Below are 23,114 nucleotides of genomic sequence, written 5' to 3'. Positions count from 1 at the left end.
AGTCATTCCAAGGACCCCCACCCATGGAAAATGGAGTCACACCCACACAAAAGCATCTGTAGCACACCGGCAGAGTCCACCACAACCCAGCTGGGCAGCCTGGACAGTGGGACAGCGTGCACGGGTCTGCCACAAATGCAGAGCCAGGAGCAGGTCTCTGAGCCCCAGGCAAGAGTCAGGCAAAAACATCTCATAGGTTTTTGTGGGGCTAAGGTTGGAACCCAGGACCTTTTACATGCTACATGCTAGACAAGTGCTCTACTATCCTGAGCTACACCCCATATCCAAAAGCATCTTTTTTTAAGTCTCTCACTACATAGTCTAGGCTGGACTTGAATTCAAGGTCCTCCTGCCTAAGCCTCCATGGTACTGGAGTTACAGGCATGTACTACCATGCCTGGCCCAGAAGCATCTCTCTCTGGATCTCTCTCTCTCTCTCTTTTACATATGTGTGAGTGTAGACTATGTGCATAGCACAGTATGTGTGAAATATTGTATAAGCATATGTGCAAATGCATGCACTCCATGCACATGCATGTGGAGGCCAGAAGAGGAAGTCCAGTGTCCCTCTATTATCACACATCCATGTACTTCCTTAAAAAGTAGTCTCCCCCTCAACCTGGAGTTATTACCTAGCAGTGAGTCCCAGTGATTCTCTGGTCACCATGCCACCCTGTCTCCCACTCCACAGACTAAGGTGGCACACACGTGTGGCCAAGCACAGCTTTTTATGTGGCATCTGCGGAATCAAACTTGGCTATCTCTAGCCAGAATGGTCTTCATGCTTAAACCATACGTGCTCTTAACCACAGGGCTAAAGTCCCCGTTCCAGACGAAACTTTAAAATTGCCAATCAGTACACGCCACTCTTCTGCTTGTGCCTATCAGCAGCCCCCTACCACACTAGACTATAGAGTCGGTCTGCCCACCACGCCCCACCTGCTTCTACCTCCCATTTGGCTGGCTTCCTATGTCAGCTCAACTCCATCCTCTGTAAGTGGAGGGTCACTCCTCACAGAAGTGACCATGGCTGCCTTGGCCACGTGCTGTCCTGTGGCATGGTGGTTCCCACTCTCTGGGCTTCCTTTTTTTGTTTTTGTTTTTTACTGATTTCGAGCTCGTTCTTTCTGCTGAAACCCACAGGGATAGTACTTGGCGTGTTTCCTACTGCATCTCAGAAATGAGTAGGAAGGTCCCTGGATCATGATAGTCTCATTAAATAAAGGTAAATGAAATCAATATGCCACTTTTAATTTTATGGTGAAGTTCATATAATGTAAAATTTCCCAACTCAACCATGTTTAAGTGCACAGTTCCGTGGCATTAAGTACATCCTCACTGCCATGCAATCGTCATCACCATCGGCCTCCAGAACATTTCTATCATTGTTCTCTACTCACTTCCCATGCCTCCTGCCTCCAGCCTCTGGCACCCAGCACTCCAAGAGATGACTGTGGGTACCTCACATAAATGACATCACTCAGCACGTGTCTGCCTGTGCCTGTTCTTCTTCACTTTGCATAATGCCATCCATTTGGTGCCCTACCTCAGAATTTTCTTTCTTTTTAAGGCTGAATAATTGCATTGTGTGTGTGTGTGTGTGTGTGTGTGTGTGTGTGTGTGTGTGTACGTGTATGTGTGTGTATGAGCTACATTTGAGTTAACCATTCATCCAAAAATGAACATTTTCATCCTTCTACCTTTTGGTTATTGGAAATAACCATAACTATCATAATCATAGTAGTACAAATATCCCGACACCCTGTCCAAAGTTGTTTGTATATATATGTGGTACAGTAAAACTACGGGGTCATATGTCCTTTGAGTCAATCTCTTTTTTTCACTCCAGTTTTTAGTGGCTAAACACTTTGTTGGAGTTATTTCTCTTTTTGTTTTGTTTTATTTTTCTGAGGTAGGGGCTCACTGTAGCTCTGGCTGACCTGGATTCACCATGTAGTCTCAGGTTGACCTCAAACTCACGGCGATCCTCCTACCTCTGCCTCTGAAGAGCTGGGATTACAGGTGTGCGCCACCATACCCGGCCTTTTTTATTTTTGTAATTTACTTATTTTTGGTGTGTGGGGGAGAAGCAAACAATATCTACTGCTATTTTCCTTGGGGAAAATTTCTCACTTTGGTGAGCTCTGGAAAAAGATATTCTGTCTAGCGGGGACTTCTGTGTCCCAGATTCCTCCCAGGATTCAGAAAGAGGGGATGTAAGCAATGGGAGATGTTCCCAGACCAGTGACATGGCAACCAGAACCCTGCAATAAGCAGCTATCCTTGCTACTAGCCTACCCTTGGCTTTGATTTCTTCTGTTGCCTGGCATCCCTGAGTGCCCTTTCCTTTGCCCTTCCCAATTCGGAGCTGGTGGTCCCACTCTCCTTTTGGTTCTGGACGCCACCCTCTGTACCATCAACTGGGTCACTACTCCAATCCAGGTGCCAAGACTTGTCACCCACACCCCTAACAGACACAAGAGCCAAGCTCCCCTACTCCAGGGTTCACAAAACTCCATCTTTCCCAACTCTTGAAGTCCTTGCTTTCCCAGAAGAGGAACTGCTAGGTCACCTGGTGGGGTTCTGCTTGGTTTGTGAGGAACCCTGCTGCTTTTTATATTCCCATATGCAGTGACAAGGTTTTCTGCTCACTGACTCTTGTATTCAGCTCTGTTTGTAAGGATGCTGTGTGTCTTATAATAACCATCCTAATGGGGGAAGGGGAAGGGGGGGTCTCACTGTGGTTTGGCTTCCAATTCTCTAATGGTCAGGGGTGCTATGTATCTTTCTGGTATGTACTGGCCATTTATGTGTGTTCTTTGTAAACACATATGTTCAAATCCTTTTCCATCTAAAACTCGGGTTGTTTTGTTATTGAGTTCTAGGAGTCCACATATTCTACCATCTGATACACAACTGGAAAATATTTTCATTCAGTTGCTTCTATTACTCTATTGATAGTGACTTTGGATGTACCAAAGTATTGAAGTTTTGGTGAAATCTGTTTTTCCTTTTGTTATCAGCCATGCCTTTGATATACTATGTCCAAGAAATCACTGCCAAATTGAATGTCACAACCCCAAACCCTATGAGTTTTACAGTTTGAGTTCTTATAAGTAAATCTCTAACCTAGGACTAGAGAGATGGCTCAGTAATTAAGGTGCTTGTCCACAAAGCCTAATGACCCAGGTTCAATTCCCCAGTAACCACATAAAGTCAGATACACAAAGTGGCACAAACATCTAGGATTCATTTGCAGTGGCTAAAGGGCTGGCATGCCCATTCTCTCTCCCTCCTCTTGTCTCTCTGCATGAAAATGAATAAATAAATATATAAAATATTTTAAAAACTTTATAATCTACATTGTGTGAAGTTTTGTATATGCTGTCACGTGCAGTTCCAAGCTCATTCTTTTACATGTGAATAACCAATTCTTCATGTAGCAACTGTTGAAAATCCCATCAGTTCTCCCTCAAAATGGTATTGGAAGTACTAACCAAAATCATTGATCCCATCTGTGAGTGTTCATTTCTGGGTCATATTTCATTCTATTGATCTCTGGGTTCTGAGTTCAGAAGTGTGAGTCCCTCAACTGTTCTCTTTCAAGATGATTTTGACTATTCAAAGTCCTTTGAGAATCCATAAAGTCACCCCCAAAAGTCATTGGGATTAAATTAAACTGAAACTGTAGACTGCTTTGGGGAGCAATCTTCCAATCAATAAACATGGCTTTACATTTACACTTTCCTTAATTTCTTTCTCAATGTTTATAGCTTTCAATATACAAGTTTCACGGCCTCAAGTTAATGCTGAAGTCTTTTACTATTTGGCACTATTATAAATGAAACCACCCCCTAAATTTCCTTTTCAGATTATTCATTTGTTAATATACAGAAGTACAACCAACTTGTAGAGGCTGGTTTTGTATCCTGCGACCTAGTTAATTCTAGCATGTGTGCATGTATGGTGTACACACATACGTGTGCATGGTCTTTTTTCCACATTTAATTTTTTTTTTATTTATTTGAGAGAGGAAAAGAGGCAGATAGAACTGCGAACAGAGATCACTTTACTTCCCTCCTATTCTGATGGTTTTCTCTTAACTTTTCTTGCCCAACTGCTCTAGCTACAACTTAAGAATTTAAGTGACAAAAGTGGACATCCTTCCCTTGTTCTTTAAAGGAAACATTTACCATTAAACATGATACTAACTATGGGTTAGTCACATATGGATTTTATGAGGTTGAGATAGTTTGATATTGTTCTTTTGAAAGGATTTATTATGAAATGGTATTGAATTTTTCCATTTCTGTACCAAAAGATACAATCATGTGTTTTTTCTTTGCTTTATTAATGTGATAGATATTTATTGATTCTCATGTCAAATAGTTACACATGTAAAAATTTAAAGCTATTATTTCTTAAAACTTTTTTAAAATTTATTTTGAGAGAATGAGGCAGAGAGAAAGAGGCAGGTGTGGCGGGGGGGGGGGGGAGAGAATGGGCAAGCCAGGGCCTTCAGTCACTGCGAATGAACTCCGATGCATGTGCCCCCTTGTGGCGCAAGTGCAACATTGCATGCTTGCATCACTACATCTGGCTACGTGGGACCTGGAGCTTCAAACATGAGTTCTTAGGTTTCACAGGAAAGTGCCTTAACTGCTAAGCCATCTCTCCAGCCCTCTACTTCCTATATTTAAGCTTATTAATTGCTAATGATTTTCTTTGCCACAGGTAAATATTTCCTATTTAGAGTCTATTTTGCCTGATATTCTCTTTTGGACATTTTTCACATGGACTGTCTTTTCCCATTCTTTCATTTTTAACAATTCCCATCTTTGTATCTAAGGTGAGTGACTTATAGACATATATTTAAATCATTTTATAAAAGATTCATTCTGAGTATCAATGGCACTAATAGAAAGTCTCATCCATTGATGAGTATGGTCATTACTGAAAAGTGTGACATACTTCTGCATTTTGCTATGTGTTTCCAGTTTCCTTATTTGTACTCCAGTCCCTGCATTTTCTGCATTTTTGGCTTGACTTTTTTCCCCTGTAGTAAAACTTTCTCTTTTCATTTCCCTTTGCACATATCCTAGGACTATTTTCTTTGTGATTCTTATACAGATTACATCTAATTATGATTAAAGTGACAGAGAAAGACATCCAAAGTCAAACCCTGGCTTCCATGAACACACATTCCAAAAAAAAAAAAAAGAAGAAGAAGAAGAAGCCACCTGACACAGACAGGCTATGAATATGGAGGAGCCGGGAAAAGCTGCCTGAGGAAAAGTGGTGCATGCATCAGAAGTCAGTACTGAGATGGGGAGAGGAATGAGGAACAGGGAAAACAAATGCCTACCACATAGTCTGGGGAGGACACAGAAAAAGTAGGGAACCCATCCATTACAACTGGAAATCCACAAGGTCTTAATGCTAGTGAATGAGGTCCAAATTCTACAGGAAGACTGTCAGGCCATTCTGGAGCAAGGATTAGAGAATTAAAACAGAAGTGTATAGCCCAAAGAGGAGCCCCAGGCATGACTGAAACCCATGGAGGCCAGCCCAGGGTGGAGAAGGAAAGGAGAGATGGACCCAGACAGGTCCTGGAAAGGTGGCGCAGGGGCCCATCAGCCCTGAGCTGGAGTCCTGGCCCTTCTGCATACTCACTGGCTCTGCATGCTGTCCTGTTACCTCCTCCCCAGCCTCAAGCCCCTATTTCCTTCTCTATAAAATGAGAATGGCAAAATAGTAATGAGGCGGCAAGGGGATCAAAGCACCCTGTAGCTCTCTGTCGAGGCCAGCAGGTACTTGACAAGTGCCTACTTCTTCCTTCTTCTCCCACAAGAGCCATCAGGCCACTGGCTAGAACTGGTCTAACACATCTTAACTGCAATGCTGGGGAAGACACAAGCAAATGCCAGGTCCTAAATTCACCCCACACAGGAGATGTTATTAGTAAGTTATCTCCCTTGAGGACAGGGCTTGTCTGGGTTCTGCCTTGGGAGCCAGGGTGTTCCACACAATCAAGTAGGGCCTCGACCACAGAGACCTAAGCAGGAAAGGAATGATTTCAGGCACCGAGGATGTCATTTCCCACAGCCTGTATAGGAATAAACATGGTAGCCAACCCAAGTGGGATTCTCCAGTGGGGCTGAGGAGCTGGCCCCTTCAATCCTGCAGCCCTGGAGAACCCTCTCTGCAAGCAGATGGCCAGGCTCGCAGGGGCCTGTTTAATGACAGGCTCCTGTCCCAGCCACAATCCCTTCCCTTCCTCCTGGCTTACACATTATCTCCCTTGTTCAGATTCCTTTTTCCATGACAGCTACTGGCAGGAAAGAAATCTCTGGATTTCTGAAACCAGGACTTAAAGGATTGCACAGGTGGTGGTGGAGGCTGGTGTTGATGGTTGGTGCTGAAGCCTAAAGTCTGAAGTGACCTTGTGCTCAGCATACTGAGCAGTAAGTAAGTCATGACTAGTGTGCCATGTCATGGGGGTTCTGGAGCTTCTGACTCATTTCCCTTCAGCCCTAAGCATCATACAAATCACACGTACAGGCGACTACACAGACTAGTGTTACCATATACCATGTGATTCACACAGTGCGAGCATCTTTAGTAGAAACCCCCATATTCAAATTTCATGTGTTTGGCCCCAGGTTTGCCTCTAACAGCAGATCCTCAGCGGTTGACAACTAAGACAGCTTCTGTGGTGGGAAGAAGGATGCTGAACTGAAAGGCAGGGCTAGAGACACTGAACTTCGGTTCTGATGGCCCATATAGGGTGTTTCCATGTGTCACCTCATAGCCTCCCTGTCCACCCATGAAAGCCATGTCTCTGCCCAGGAAGTTATAAAAGCAAGTATCAACGCAGAAGCTTTTGCCTTATGACAACCTTAGCTGGTATAATGAATATTTACTCTTTGCACTTATACCTTGGATACTTAAAAAAATACAAACAAATGAGATGAACATACCCATTGATGTAAAAAGCTGGTGCAGAGCCAGGTCCACTACTCTCTCTCCTTTCGGAGTTTCTCTGGACCAACTCCCTGTATCCCAGCATCAACATTGATACCATAGTATAAATGAAGAATAACAAAGATTTGTAAAACTAGGGTCAAGTGGCATTGAAAGTTAGCAAAATCTATTCAGTTTCCATGTTTATAGTCTAACGAGCCAAGAGTGGGGATTCTAATAGATACTGACACACCATGTTCACAGAAGCATAATCCGTAACAGGTGTTTTAGTCTGCTCTGTTGCCACACCACAGCTTTGGTAATTTATAAAGAATAGAAGACTATTTAGTTTGTGCTTCTGGAAACTTGGAAGCCTAAAAAGCACAGCCTGAGTATCTGCTTGTTGCATCTTAACATGGTGGAGGCATTACACAGTATGAGAGAGCAAGTGTGCCAGCTCGGGTCTCCTTCTTATAAAGCCACACACGCCATCACAGGGGCCCCAACCTTATGATCTCCTCTAATGCTAACTATCCTGCCCTCCACATCCCACTAGCATCTGAATTTATGGACTCGAATCATGGAATTCTGTGGAACAAACATTAAAACTGTAGCGTCAGGGCTGGAAAGATGGCTTGGCAATTAAGGCACTTGACTGTGAAGCCTAAGGACCCAGGTTTGATTCTCTAGATCCCATATTAGCCATATTCACAAGGCAGCACATGTGTCTGGAGTTGTTTGTAGTGGCTAGAGGCCCTAGAGTGCCCATATGCTCATATTCTCTCTCTTCTCTCCCTCTCCCTCTCCCCCCTCCCCCTCTCTCTTCCTCTCTCCCTCTTTCCCTCCCTTTCTGTCTCAAATAAAACAATAAATTTAAAAAACTGTAGCATCAGCCAAAAGGTTGAGGTAACCCCACTATGCATTAATGGCTAAGTACAAATATTTATATTATATAATACTATTTAACCTTAAAAAGGAAATTCTGAAATAAGCCAGACAAAAAAGGACAAATGTATGATTCTGTATGATTCCACTTATATGAGGTACCTAACTAGAGTAGCCAAACTCAGAGACAAGAGGTAGAACGGTGTTTGTGAAGGGCTGAGGAAAAGAATGACAAATTGTTTAAGGCATGTACCACCATGCCCAACTTCATGGTTTCAGTTTTGCAAGACAGGGTCATGGCTACACAGAAATGTGAACACACTTGCTTCACAAAATTCCATACTTAAAAGTAACCCCAATGGCAATTTTTATAAGCACATTTTGCCACCAAAACATAACAATCTAAACTTATGACTGAGGGAAGGAAGCAACCCAGCCTTCATGTTTTTCCCATAAAAGTCCCTGTATTGAAAATGCATCAGGCTAGTACACTTGATGGAGGAAGAGCCTGTCCCATGAGGAAACGTGTGGGTTCAACAAGCACCTCACCAAGCAGACTGCAGTCCAAGTGACCCTGAAACTACCTCTGCTTCATAGCACAGCACATCTGGAGGGACTGGGCAAGAAAGCCAGCCCGGAAGAGCAGCGGGAGGTGACGGGCCCAAGACTTGTGCCCGCCCCCAGCAGGACCACTGCGGGGCTTCCCAGGGTCAGGGTTATCAAAACCTGGTTCCTTGTGTCAGACCCCAAGGTCATGACTCTGCCCAAGACAACTGTGTGATGCTAGTGATGTCCCCAAGCCCCCCTGCTAATGGATGACCCCCCACACACACTTCAGCCACTGGGAAATAAGCTGTGAAGCTCTGTCCCCACAGGGGAGACTCGGCCCTGGTCTGCTTTGTTCAGGCCATTACATGCCACTCAGCGTTCAAGGGACCAGCCTCAGCTGCAATACAACCAGAGATGAGGTTCCTTTCTCTTAAAGGAGCAATGGGGTTCTTCTAGCTTCTGTGCTCCCTCCCACCCAGTCCACCTCTTGAATCCCAAGGGGTCCCTCAGCAACTTTTAAAGGTGACCTAAGAACCATCTGCACACTTTATCTCCCACCAGAGCCATAACTCTTCACCATGCCCTCCACTGAGGTCCCTCCCTGAGCCTTCCTGCCATACACAGCTAGCTTCCTTCTCCAGTTTTGGTTCTGTGCATCCTGGGCTCATTCATCAGTGAGCCAGGGGGCTCTGCACCTGTCTTGGGCTCAGAGATACTGGCTTCCCCTGACTCAAATGCCTTCCTCTTTTGGGGGAGAAGGCATGCCATCTCCTACCCTGCCTTTATGGCTGGATCCCCTCCATCATGCCCTGCTTCAAACCAATTCTCTTTAACACTGCCCTCTGTACTCACTCCCTTTCTATTAGTAATAGGGACATTCCCTGCCACTTGTTGCCAGGCACGGAGCATGCATGGACCAGGAGCTCAACCCCTGACTTGTGAAGTGCATGCTTGCAGCAGTCTTCTGGAGGGAGGAGCAGGGCATGGGTCCTGACCAGGCCTATCTGACCTAAGCCCCACACGCACTGCCTCTGTCTCCCCTTCCCCTCTCTAAAGTTCTTCCCAGCCCAATTCCACCCACAGCGGGGCTCCCTATGTTCCGACCAAAAGCATTTCTTTCATTCTACATGAAAGCAGAAAAGAGGCTGGGGTTTGAGGAAGGAGGGAACAAGGAAAGAGGGGAAAGGGGAGAAGGAAACAAGAGAATTAGTTTGAAACCAGGGTAGTGAATCCTGTTTGTTTGCATGCTAATTAAAGAGCTTGGCAATGTGGTCTCAGCTTCTTCACTCCCCATACTGGTTTTTCCCAGTCAAGCATCCACTCCCAATGAAACCAAAGACTATTCCTCCAGGGGCCTGCTGGATCCTAGCACCTGGATTTCCTGCACCTATTCCCCGCTTCCTCAATGCCAGGCTCCTTGCGGGTCCCTCTGCCCATGCCCCATGGCCAGCGCGCTCCAAAGCTGATTTGGGGCAGCTTATCTTCTCACACCAGATGCTCCAGCTGGGCGATACTGGCCATTCACAAGACTTCAGCTACTGGCTCCAGGTTGAAAAGTTCCAGATTCCCAAGACTGCCAGCCAGCTCCTCCATTGTGGTCTCACACCTCAAACTCAGCTTGTCCAAGATGAAACTCCTCCTGGGGCAAAATGTTCTGCCCCTCTTTTTCTCAGCCAGTGGTCCTACCACCCACCCAGGCACCCAGCTGGAAGCCCAGGTAAGCCTAACTTTCATTCTCGCATTCCCCTGCTCCTCTCCTTCTCCCACACCCTGCACTCACCAGCTCCTGTGGGCAGGCCCTTCCTCTTCTGCCTGCTGCCCATTAGTTCATTCAGACTCTTCTCCTGCACACTGTTCCTGATGCTCTGACTGGCCACTCCCTGTACCAACCCACTGGGTCATTCATCCAACTACTTAGTTAGATGTGATGCTCTGCTACCTTTATTCCTCTAGGCAAGGTTCCTTCTTTGCAGAACCTCTTGCCCACCTCCTTTACCCAACACTGTCCGCATCCCCACCTGCACCCTTGAAGTCCCAGCTGCAGCCGTATCAAACCACCTGACCTCCCCAAAGGGAGCTAAGGTACCTCCAGGGCTTGACCTGCATGACCCGTCCAGCTACCCCACTCCACCTACACTTCCTTCCTCTCTAATCAAGGTGGGTTGCATCTTTCAGGAAGCCTGCACTCTGCAGGATGATTAGTAGCCGACCCTCCACCTGCACGCCGTGGGGCCCTGCAGATGTTTCTATGGTAGCACAGGAGGGATGGTCTGTCAGCTGTACCACAGGTCCCCAGGGAAGGCCTGAATTGTTTCTTTGCACTTATGGCCCCAGCGTTGAACACAATGCCAAAGGTTTCTGAAGGCATTCAAAAAAAAAAAAAAAAAACACTTGCTGGGAAAACAGATGGCTGGGTGGGGTGTGGGTGCCTTTGAAGAGCCTTTGGTATCTAATATTTGGGGAGGACGCCCCTCCCTCGCCCACCCATTATGTAAAAGAAGTTTCCCTCTCTTTCCACTCACCAAACCAAGCTTGGTGACTCCTTTTCTTGGCTCCCACAATTAGATAGCCCTCTCCCTTGCCCCTTCCCACAGACTCTCAAGACACACGGTAAGCTGTTTTCCACTAAGATTTGATTCTGATTGCTTCCACTAGATTGCTGACTGTAAGGGCAGGGCTTGTCTCTCTTAACTAGAGTGGGTCTCACGTGCAGTGGGTCTGGGGAAGCCTTGTAGTCATGAGTGGTCCAAACGCCAAGCAGATGCAGGCTAGGAACCACCACAGGATGTGGGACTAGTAGGTAGACCTGGTCTCTTGGCTGTCCAGTGTCACAGGCTCTGTGTCCCATCCCCCAAGCCAGCTGTTTCTTGCCTAAGGAGAGGAGGATGTGTCACATCTCTTCCAAGAGAACCCCTCATGGAGCAAGCCAAGCCCACCAGGGTTGGGCCCTGACCCTTGACTCACCATGTTCATGACGGTGAGGATGAACCTCTGGGCGGCTTCTGCTCCGTGGTACTGCACCATGTCGGCATCGGCCACCACCAAGGTCTCCACTGTGTGCTCGGTGGTGAGCCGGATGGCATTCCTTCGCTCCCGCAAGTCCTGCAATGGCTTGCCCTTCCTGGGCTTCTTCTTTTCTAGAAAATGATGAAGACATTTGGGAAGTCCTTGGCTCACTGTTTTTTGTTGTTGTTGTTTGGTTGGTTGGTTGTTTGGTTGGTTTGTTTTTGTTTTTGTTTTTTTGGCAGTCTTGTCAGGCTAGTCATGAACACACAATCTGTCTGCCTCAGACTCCCAGATATGATAACTATGATCATGGATCACAAGCATACTCCAGAGTAACCGGCCAGCTTAATAGTTTCTAAAACCATACCATTTTTAAAGGCCTTCTGTGGAACAGCCCCAACAGAATGTTCAGTTTGGACGAGCCACAATGGACACAACATCCGCGGATCGCCACAGTCATTTTGGGTGCCCTGAATTCACCAAAGATACAGGGAAAGAGCTGGGGAGACCAGATATCAAACAGGGCTCTCCCTATCTATCCTCACAGCCAAGGAGATTCCTGAGGCTGCATGTCAAATAAGAAAAGTCTACTTCTTCAGAGAAACACAGACACCTACACCAAGTGGACAGGAGAAAAAGGAGCTAGCACCCAGAGAGAAGGGTCTGAGGGCTCCTCTGGGCAACAAGACAACCTGGAAGTAGATGAAAAGTTATGCCTCCGCCCCCAAAGAAATTCACTAAACAAATAAATATGTGACTAGTCCACTGAATGCATCTGAACATTCCAGAGGAAGTAAAGAAGACGATGAAAAGTACCCTCCCTCCCTCGGTGACATCATGGGACAAAGAAATGGGCTGGGAAGGGGACAGGATGTCCCACGTGAGGCTGCCATTGCAACAACTTGTCTGAGTGTCAACAGAGAGGAGTCATAAATGTTGACAGACATAAAAGTATTATTGGAAAAAGTACAAAAGAAGAAAACATAATGAGAAAAAAAATCACAACACACCCCAGTAAGATATCAGTCTGTTCTGTTCTTTCCCCAGAACAGGGACAGGGAAATTAGTGAATGTGTGTAATTGCTCTGCTAACTTTTTCGATAAAATATTTTGCTGTGAGATCTTACTTTAACCAACAGCTATTACCATCACTTACAGAGCCCACATCTGACAGCTGAAAGCTGCTGAGTAAAGACTGATGCAGTCTTTGTACATGGGACTACCCCTGACCAGCATGACAGGTGGCTATGAATGGAATGCACTTTAAGTCCAAATGTGATGAGCGAGGCCATTCACTGATTTCAGAGCTGTTTATCCATTTCAGCAGAGCCTGCACGGATGCACCTCTGCTACACTGTGCATGGAGTACATCACCACCCACATGCACAGCCATGTCCTTCATAAGGCAATCCGGCCACCACCCATATGCATACCCACATTCTTTATAAGACAACCCAGCCACTACCCACATGCACGCCCATGTCCTTCATAAGGGGACCCGGCCACCACCCACACACATCCACATCCTTCATTAGGCGACCCAATCAATCCAGAACCAAATGCAGACAGCATGTGTGGACTGGAGGTATGGGCCACATTCTGCAATCAAATCTCCAGTCCTAAGAAGCTAGGTAATAATGGATATACCCAAACACAGAGGAAGAAGTTATACAGGCATGAGAATCCCATCTGTGAAGAGTTAGTGATGCAGAGAGACAGATCCAAGTCTGTATGTACAGTTAGATGCCAATTTTTCAAGACCTCAATCTGCACAGTTACTTTCAAGATGGAAAGAAGTAAATGACCAAGGAAAAAACTGACATGTGAATGGTGATATATGATACTCACCTTCTTCTCTTCTTCCATCATTTTCAAATGCATATAATGAACAATTAGTGACTTGTTTACTGAAATCGCATCAAACTCGAAAACAGTATGTATGTCCCTTTTAAATTCTAAGCAATGAAACAGAAGGTCTAAGGAGCAATGTGAAGTATCCTACAGAACAACCCCACCCCCACCCCCAGCCCTTCAACTGCAGAAAGATGTGAAGGAAGGTCTGGTCCAGCTGGGAAGGCATCACCTTTGCACATGAGCAGACGGGCAAGGCCCCTAGTTGAAGACCTGTGGAGCCTGATCCCTCTCCACTGTCCCCACTCTCATTTACTCCACCAGTGCAGCTCCCTGCCATCACTATAGGTAATCATACCTCTCCCTATATGGCAAAGAAAGAAACACACACAATACATGTTTACCTTTAAGTCCCTAAACGGTGTAAATATGCCCTAAAACTCTTACAGATGCCAACATGCACAGATCATAAGGACCTTGGAAAGTAAAAGTAATGCCAGCCTCAGGGTCACACAGTGCTGGGTTCAACCTCCCTGAGGAAGTCAAGTGCAAACAACAGGTGCGTGGCTAGCTGGGAGCTCGCCAAGCTCACTTCCTTGTCAGACGTTACCTCCATCATAGAGGAGGCCACATCTGGCCCCTCGGGGCCTCTACTACTGCCACAGACAGCAAGGGCCCTCCTGAAGCCAGGCCTGCACTTCCAGCTGTCAGCACATGGCTGAAGTCGGTACCCCAGGGCCATCTGCATCCCTGCTTCCCATTATCCTTGTGCATGTCTTCTTCCTTTACTCCAATTACTCAACAAAAGACAAAATCTTAGATCCTTACACACTAAGCCCTGGGGCCTTTTGGGCCAAGGCAATGAAAAGAACAAAGAAGAGGTAATGGGGAGTCTAAATTTTGTACTTTTTGTACTTTTACAATATTCAGATGATTTATTCTAAAAGTTCAGGATTGTCGAAAATGATTAGTCAATACATAGATGGCCAAAGTCGCTACTAATCTTGAATTAGAGAACTCTATAGAGGATATAAACTCCATAGCTTTAAAAGAAATTCAGAATCAGGCTGTGGAAGAGGCTCAGTGGTAGAGAGGGCTTGCCAAGCATGTTCCAACCCCAGCTTTGACCTTCAACACTAAAAAGAAAAACATGACACCAAGCATTTAAGTGTCCCTAGAGAAAAACACACAGATAATGAAGTATCTCACATGAAACGTCTTCTTGAATCCTTCCACTTCCTATGTATGACCCTCATCCCTTATTCCATTAATTTCCAGTCACGGCCTCAATGTGCTCTTTGTGGCAAGGCACAGGAAAAAATATGTCTCTCCCCATTACAGAAGTAAATTAGAGGGCAGAAGAAGCAAACAAGGTAGAGGAAATGGAGGCAGGTGTCCAAGAGTACTGGGCAACTCAAGTGGACAGGCAGATGGCATTTCAGGCCGAGGTGACAAAGACCAATGGCACCATTGAGAAATATGTATGGGTGTCCAATGTGGCAAGAACTGAGTAAGGAAAGGTCATGCTTAACTTGGAGCCAGTCATAGATCGCTGCCACATCAGTACTCCAGATGCCAGAAGGTGTCTTCACTGTGGCATGCAGGCCAGTGGTCAGCCAGAGGCTTAAGCTCCTGGGGACTCCAGCATCAGACCTTGTGTTGGCTGCACAGACCCTGGGTTTGCTCCAGCTTATGCATGAGCAAGGCGAGGGAATTCCTCACATAAGCATGAGGAGTTACAAAGAATTCTGTCCCTTACTCTCACCTCACAGCACAGAGTTGGGGACTGTACTAACTAGGGTAAACCAGTTCTATCAGATGAACTTCGAGGTGGGAGGCATGGAGTATCAAAAGACCCTGAGTGCTCTCCATCTGAGTTACCTCTTTGCACAAGATCACAAAACACACCATCATGAGTGAGCTCCTCCATCAGACCTTCCCCACTATGAAACCCTCTAAGACCATAAATCAACCTTTCCTCCCATCAGCTATTTTTGTAGGTATTCTGGCCATAGTGTCATAAAAGCAACTAACACACACAGCCACCAGGCTGTCCCCCTGAAGCAGCAGGGCCTGTTCCATCCCCAGCTTGGGCTACTGGAGAGGTGGGAGATGATACGGTACTGTTTTTCCTCTGCTGGCCACATCAAACATGAGTTCAACCTTAGCACAATACAGACCAGAAGGCCTGGGATGTTCCCATGCTTGCTTCTGATTTCTAGATTTCCAAGTTTGACTTCATGTTTAACGTGGCAGCCTCCAGGTCAGAGAAATGCCTGGGTGGCCCAGCACTGGTGGGGGATCCAGAAAATCAAACTTGTTGGGCCTCATGTGTCTCCTGACCCCAACCCCCAGCATACCCCTCCCTAACTACTCAGGCACTGGCATCTACTCTGCCCTCTGACATATGTTTCTGCTTACCATCCTGACCAGATCGTGGTCCTAGAGACAGCCCCCAACCTCTGGCCCACCACAGCCCATAAGCAATATCTGCTGTCCAGCAAGCATTCAAATATTATATCTCACTGAATGAATTGTTTAAACCTCTTTGAAATTCCAAATGCACTGCTATACTTGGAGGGAACTGAACAAGAATCCTGGAAGGAAAGTCTCACATGTTTGCTTCTTCCAGCTGAGGAGAAGCAAAGCTAGTTACGAGCACTGATGTTCAACAAAGTCTGTCAGAATCTCTCCGTGGTCCTCAGGGTGGTCATGGTGAGTTTTCTTATCTTATCAAACCAGGTGATAACTATTCTACCATACTGGGTAGACATGGGGAATAATTAGTAGAACTAACAGACCCATACTTGGCTTCTAATTCCAGGTTTTACACACACACACACACACACACACACACACACACACACACACACACCTCACTGCTGATTATTTCTATTAACACTATGATATAACTTTCATTGTTGTGAACTATTAGGATCTAAACACAGATTTGAACTTTTTTCATGACCCCCTAAACCTAACAGTGAATCCGAATGCTTTTATGCACCCTAATAAAACTAACCTGTCGTATTTCTCACATACCAGAACTTCTGGTCTCAACATCAGCCAGAGTGTTGTATCCATATGTCTAACCAGGCAGGGGCATGACAGGACTTATCTCTTAATTACAATCCACACAAGAATAAATTTGAACTAATATAAAAAATATAATATGAAAATAACAGCCTTTGGCCAGCCAGGGCAAATGAGCCAACAGGTACAATAGTGACATGTCTGTTATGGAAACCAGCTGCTCTCTAATTGGACTGGAGGCCCACTCTGTGGGAGGGAATACACACCTGATACTGAAAACCTACAACAGGGGTAGTCATGAGCCCTAGGGGTATAATGTCTGCTGGTGCCTGGCTAAATGTATATACTATGCTCACCAAACTGCCCAGTAAGCACTTCTCTTAATGTTCATGCCCATATATTAATGGTACTCTCACTTTTGGTTAGAGAAGCTTCTCTTTTCAAATGGCAGTGACCTTGGGATGACTCAGAAGGCACCATGGCGCTGAGAAGAAGGAATAGAGGGATGATGCTCAGCACTGAAACATCTCTATCACACCTTACAAGGTTAAGGGTCCATTGAGGAAGAGGTGGCAGAAAGAATGTAAGATCCAAAGGAAGGGTAGGATTCCTTACAATACACTCTTCCAGATATCCATGACCTCACAGTGCCTGACACTACCTACACAAGACCATCATAATAGCAGGAAAGGATGATGACATCAAAATAAAAGAGAGACCGATTGAGAGGGGAGGGGATATGATGGAGACTGAGTTGCAAAGGGGAATGTAGGGGGAAGGAGGGAATTACTATGGTTTATTAACTATAATTATGGAAGTTGTCAATAAAAATAAATAAATAATAAAAATAAGTTATAAAAGGGGTGGGGTAACAGCTGAAACATCCTGATGCTGGGGGGGGGTACATTAATCATAACAAAACACAAAATATGCTTATACGTAAAATCAGCTATTTAAACTGTGAAATACTAGTGGCTTTTCATATAGGTAAGAAAAAGAAAAATCAAATGATTTGGACAAAACATGACTGCTTAGAAGACCAACTGCCATGACCACAGCTGGGCGCTGGCTCTGTCTGCTTCCCACCAGCCCGCCGACTCTTGTTCAGTGCACCAAAGCCGCTCTTCCCCAGCATTAAACACAAGTGGGATTTTCCTGCAGGTCTGAGGGGTTGGCTGTCTTCTGTTGTGGCTTCCTAAACTACCAAGTAGGCTATGTCACAGAAACGCTCCCAGGCTGGGAGTCTGGAGACCTGAATATTTATCCAGGCCTTCTCCAAGTGCCTCAGAGGTGCCACTTAGCAAAAAGGTCTCCGCTTCTCAACACTGGTTATTTGCCTCTCCATCCCCTAACTCCTCCCCTGTGCGCCCTGAGACACTGGGGCACAACACTGTCACAGCCAGGAGTGCTAGGCTAGATTCTGCGTCAGCGTGGGCCGTGGACTTCTTACTACCCATCACTCCTGCTTCCAAGCCCCCAGCGCCGTGTCCCAGATCAGGGTCAACTCAGGGAAAACACTGAAGACCAGACCTGAGCCACGCCATGGCCTGGCGGCGGGTTTTCAGGTGGGGCGCTAAAGTCTGAACACACACACACTTATACATGCTGCTACCCCAGAAAACTTTCATGTCCAAAAAACAACTTCTGACCATTTTTCGCATCAAAGCAAAGGGTCTGTTTAAGACAGGCAAGGATAACCCCAACATGCACAGCTGAGCTCCCAGGCAGGTAAAGTTCCTGGCAGCTGCATAAATCCAACATCCTTGAAAAATAATGGCCTTCTCTTTTTTGACTTTTTGCAAAAAGGAGGGGAAAAGAGTCTTGCTCTCCAAGTATAAATTCTTTGAATAACTTTCCCCAAGGCCAAGTAGTTTTTATAAAAGGTTTTTTTTTCATGTAAATTCCTTACAAAGAAAGGTAGAAAATAGGATTTATTTTTCCTTGTGTATTAAGATTTCAAATGGAGAGTTGACGCCTCTGGAGTTCAAAGCTATCTCGCTCAGCAAAAGTTGTGATGCACTCCTACACCTTGCCAAGATAGCAGGGCAGGATAGGAAAGCTGGCCTGGCACCATGTTACCTTTTACTATACTCAATACCACACAGACACTGCCTACAGGTGCAATAAAAGATACTCAGTTACAAATATTTATAGAGAACCCATGTTGCCAGGCACTGCGCAATATTGATGGCCATCAAGAAGGAACAGATATTAGCCAAAGAAAAATGTAAAACTTACAAATGGGGGCTGGAGAGATGGCTCAGTGGTTAAGGCACTTGCCTGTAAAGCCTAATAACCCTGGTTTGACTCCCCAATACCCAAGTAAACTAGATGCACAAAGTGGCACATGTACTGGTGTTCATTAGCAGTGACTGGAGGCCTGGGTAGAGGCCCTCCCTTTGCAAATAAATAGTAAAAAAAAAAAAGCTATAAATGGGACATGCACATAGTACTATGAGAGATTACCTTCAATTACAGTAAAGCCTTCTAACCACTCAAAGCAGTAATAGGCTTTGCCAGACTTTGAAGGGAATGCAAATGAGGCTTCCCAAGGAAGTGAGACATAGGTTAAGCACAAAGACAAGGTAAGAGTTAATCAGTAGGAACAGGATGTGGGAACAGCATATGCACAGGTCTTAAGAGAGGACGAGAATATGGCGTATTCTAGAAACTGCAGGGAGCCAAGAGCAAGACAGTGACTGAGCAACAGGCAGGTCACCAGCTACAGGCAGATGTGAGAAGGCTGACCACATACCTCTGAGGTGAAGAGAGGGCTAAACCTGGAGAAGTCTTGGAAGGAGAGACAGGGATGTGCAGGAAAGGCTAGAGTAGAAAGGACTGAGACAGAGAAGAGGAGGACTGAGGAGGAAACCTATTTCGTGGAGGACTGCTACCCTCACGTGGCTTCTGTGGCCTTCCAGGGGCATCTGTACATGGAAGCCCCACAAATGACCCAGCGGGAAGAGCAAGGATTCCATTCACCCACTGAGGAAAAGTCACCATTGCTCAATGAGCATCCGTCAAGCCCCGGCTCCACCTGAGGCCTGCGATGGATGTTGCCCCAGAGAAGAAGGAAAACAAGTGAAAACCTCACAGTCCTGTCAACACTGTGTAGATGGAGGAAGCTCACTGGGAACATTCAGGAAATGGCACCTAGCCCTCATGAAAACTGCCTTCCCATTGAGGGACAAGGGAAGAGGAATAGCATACTCATGATGTCTGGAAAGAACAAAGATGCACAGCCACCAAAAGAATACCAATAATCAAATACCAACAACAACAGAAAACAATAAATAAAGCAGATGGGAGATACCACTTAGAATCATCTAGAAGGAGCCATAGGGTCTATTCCCAAATTAAGGTAGAATGCTGCATTTTCTGATTAATTTTACATCAATCGTCACCCTTCATTCTAACCTCCAATAAACATACTTGTAAATGTTACTATATTATTTTTGCTAAAACTCTCGTAAAGTACAACAAGTTGGATGGTTTAAATTACAAAAATTCACTGTCTTACAACTGTAAAATCTGAAAGTACAAGATGCAGTGGGGGATGGGGGTCACCACAGCTGAGTCAATCTGAGAAAGGATTGGAGCCAGTCTCTCTCCTGTCCTTGAAGATGTCTGTCTTCCCTCCTTGTTTTCATATGCTGTTTGCTGTGCCTGAGTCCAAAGCTTCTTTTCTTCTGAGGACATCAGTCATCTGGTTTTAGGCTAACCACCAGGTCCTCTCTTTAATGTACTTCTAGAAAAATACTAATTGCAAATACAGATAAGCTCTCAAGTACTGGGGTCTTCAACAGATGAAAAAGGAGGCACAATTCAGCCTTTACAGATATCTGTCTTCTTTCCAGCTTTGAGAAGTATGGGTGAGGCAGGTCACCTCCATATGCTGGGCCCTGGAGTATGTGCAGTCATACAGCCAGGACAGTGCAGACAAGGACATTCATCTTACAGCCCCACAGAGATGCATTTGGTCATTTCGAAACATCAGTGTGTAGAATGTTTGTGTGCTTCTCATCACCACTTTACAGTGCAGTCTTAGGCTCAAAGATTAACATAGGCTACCGGAGCTTGACAGTTTTATCTTCTAAGTTAATGGAAGAGAAAGGGGTGGGTAGAGGGGCGACATTCCACAAACACACAGCTTGGGGGAAGAAATTAATTAATGTGTTCATGTTTCAACTAGACCAAGACAGGACAAACAAAGGCCTGAGAAGCAATCTGAGTGTTCTCTACACCTGGAATCCCCTGTTGAGACCCTGAGTTTTGACTGCTGCTTTTAACAGATGGCCTTTCATCTTTGAGAGGGAGGCATGAAAAGCTTAAGTAGTGCAGAAATCCGTCTACCTGTGCAAGGGGCCGGCACAGGAACCTAGATGCTTGGACCTCACTGCTCAACCCAACCCAGATGAAGCTGAAATCTTTGTCCTTCTGCCCCTCCCCCGGCACACTCTACAGCAGTCCCTTGGATGCAGACCGCCCCTCTCCCCTCTGCAGCCCCCACAAGATTCCTGTTGAGGGACCACGCCTTAGTTATCAAGTCATTGTTTTTAAGTAAGTTCATAAGAGAATAAAATAAATTAATAAATAAACAAAAGAATGAAACACTCCCTTAAGTCTTTTTAGTTTTTTTAGAGGCTTCAGAAGGAACAACATACCCTTGGCCTTTTAGGCCTCTTGAATGTTAGGGATTCTTCCAAATGTGTCAAACACCCACAGTTATTTCCAGAGAAGTTCACGTTCAGATTCCTTCACTCCTCTGAATACCTATGGGGTTTCCAGGTGCCCCCCAAGAAACAGGAGAGAACTCAAAAAACAAACCAACAGGAACAAGAATGAGAAGTCAGACAGCTCTTCTTTGAGCCAAGACCTGGTCACCAGAATCTGGCTCTTTCCCAAAGGAACCTGATTCCCAAATGCCCTGTAAGGAACCTCTGAGGCAAAGGGACCTTCCAAGACAGGCACAAGCTGTGGCCCTTTTGGTCCTTTAGTAATCCTGATCCCCTGGGGCTCCTACCCCAACTTTCTGATATGGGGTTCCCAAGAGGTAATCAATGGGTCATTCAGAGCCAGGAGTCATTTCTCAACCTTCCTCTCCACACAAATAGCCTTGGTCACCACCAACATGAGCAAACCAGCCTGCAGTGGAGGGTCAAACCCATGTTTACCAACTCAGCTTCACAAGAACCATCAAGCCCAGTTTACTGTGGGCTGCCCTATGAGATCTGGTGGCTTCTTCCTAATCTAACTGGAAGACCACAGCCTCATGGGACTGGCCTTCCTGAGTTCACATCCCTTCTCACACTCCAGTGGTTGGCTTCATCTGCAAAGTTCTTTTCCCAATAGCTAATCACTGGACAGCTCATGATACAACTCAAGTGCTGTTTCCTTGGCCTATAACATGGCTTCTGATTCCTGATCTCTAATTGTATTGGTATTACATTTGAACCTGGGTCCTTAGACTTCACGAGCAAACATCTTAACCACTACGCCACCTCTCCAACCTGCTTTCATGAATCTTGCTGGTTCATGTCACTAGATTTGGAATCTCTTAGGAGCCAGACTTCTAGGCCTGTTTGTGAGTGTTTCAATGGGAGGATGACACACCCCGGATATGAGCAGCACCATCCCATGGGCAGGGGTCTCAGACTAAGTAAAAAGCAAAACCAAGCTGAGCACCAGCATCCACCTCTGCTTTCTCACTGTGTCTGCCTGTGACCATCTGCCTCACGCTCCTGGCGCCAGGCCTTCCTCCCCATGATGGACCACGTTTCTCTCAAACCATGAACCCAAATAATTCCTTCCACAGTTAAGTTGCTTTTTGTCAAGTAGTTTGTCAAAGCAACAAGAAACATTGCCTTTACACTTAAGGGTCAGTGTCCCAGAGCACAGCTATTTCTCCTCCCAAAACTGTCATTCTGTCTCCACCATCTTCTGGGATTAGATATCATGGGCCAGTTTGAGACCTGCCCAATTTTCATTTGTTTTAAGTAACTTGGTTTGTTTGCTTGAATGCGGACATTATTTGTAACTCTTTAATCTTATAATTTAAATTTTTTGTCCAATAAATCTATCCATGGGTGTACATATATTAATTCTGACCAATACACACTAAGCCCTTTATCCTAAAAACTGTGCTGCCTTTTTCTATAGACCTTCCACAAAGTTTTCATCAATTATAAATCTTGGATCAATACCCCTGTTCTAGATGGAGAGGATGGAGTTCCTTCCCCAGAGATTCTTAAATCAGATTCCCATTCCCTGTGATCCATTTCAATCACCTTCTCTCTCAAGTCTTTTCTTGGCCTCCTGAAGAAGCACCTCCCACACGTCCTCTGCACCATCCATTCTAATATAAGGGTAAGGTCGTTTCTGCTCTGGCCTGCTGGGCTTGTGGCTTTTCATTCTGCTTAGGCAAACTTTAGTAATAATTTAAACTTAGACAGCTTATGTTGCTCTGCTCTTTAAGCTTCATGCCTTTAGATCTGAGAAAAATCCTGATCGCTCTGAGTCCCATTTAGGAAATCAGGTTTTCACAGTTTATTCTGGTCCCTGAAGTAAATCCTTTCCAAAGTCCGAGACTTAACTGGGTGGTCCTTTCCCCTTGGGGTATGGGATTGACACTCAGTCCTCCAGTGGGTTTTCTCTATTTTCTCAAATTCCACTAAGAGATCTATCAAAAGTCAGTGCCAAAACCTGGGTGAGGGTGCAGGTGGGGAAGAGGCATGCGTCTCCTTAGGTCACCCTCCTTAATCTCTATCTCAGATCTCTGCTGGAGGGCAAGCAAACATATCCAGTCTCTTGCAAGCAAGAATTTGCCT

The 23,114-nt window shown here is 45.5% G+C and overlaps 1 protein-coding gene across 2 annotated transcripts in view; it reads right to left on the bottom strand.

The window, feature by feature from the left end:
• The window catches only part of Adamts17 (ADAM metallopeptidase with thrombospondin type 1 motif 17), a 335,608-nt gene that overhangs the window by 276,911 nt on the left and 35,583 nt on the right, over window positions 1–23,114 (bottom strand). For both annotated transcript variants that reach the window (XM_045144992.1, XM_045144993.1), the window contains exon 4: window positions 11,362–11,534. In XM_045144992.1, the coding sequence (XP_045000927.1) occupies window positions 11,362–11,534 (173 nt within the window). The remainder of the gene's footprint in view (window positions 1–11,361; window positions 11,535–23,114) is intronic.

The sequence above is a fragment of the Jaculus jaculus genome, chromosome 3, assembly GCF_020740685.1.
Source record: "Jaculus jaculus isolate mJacJac1 chromosome 3, mJacJac1.mat.Y.cur, whole genome shotgun sequence".
NCBI classification, from domain to species: Eukaryota; Metazoa; Chordata; class Mammalia; order Rodentia; family Dipodidae; genus Jaculus; species Jaculus jaculus.
Note: the sequence above shows the minus strand (reverse complement) of the source record. Positions and strands in the feature narration are given on the sequence as shown.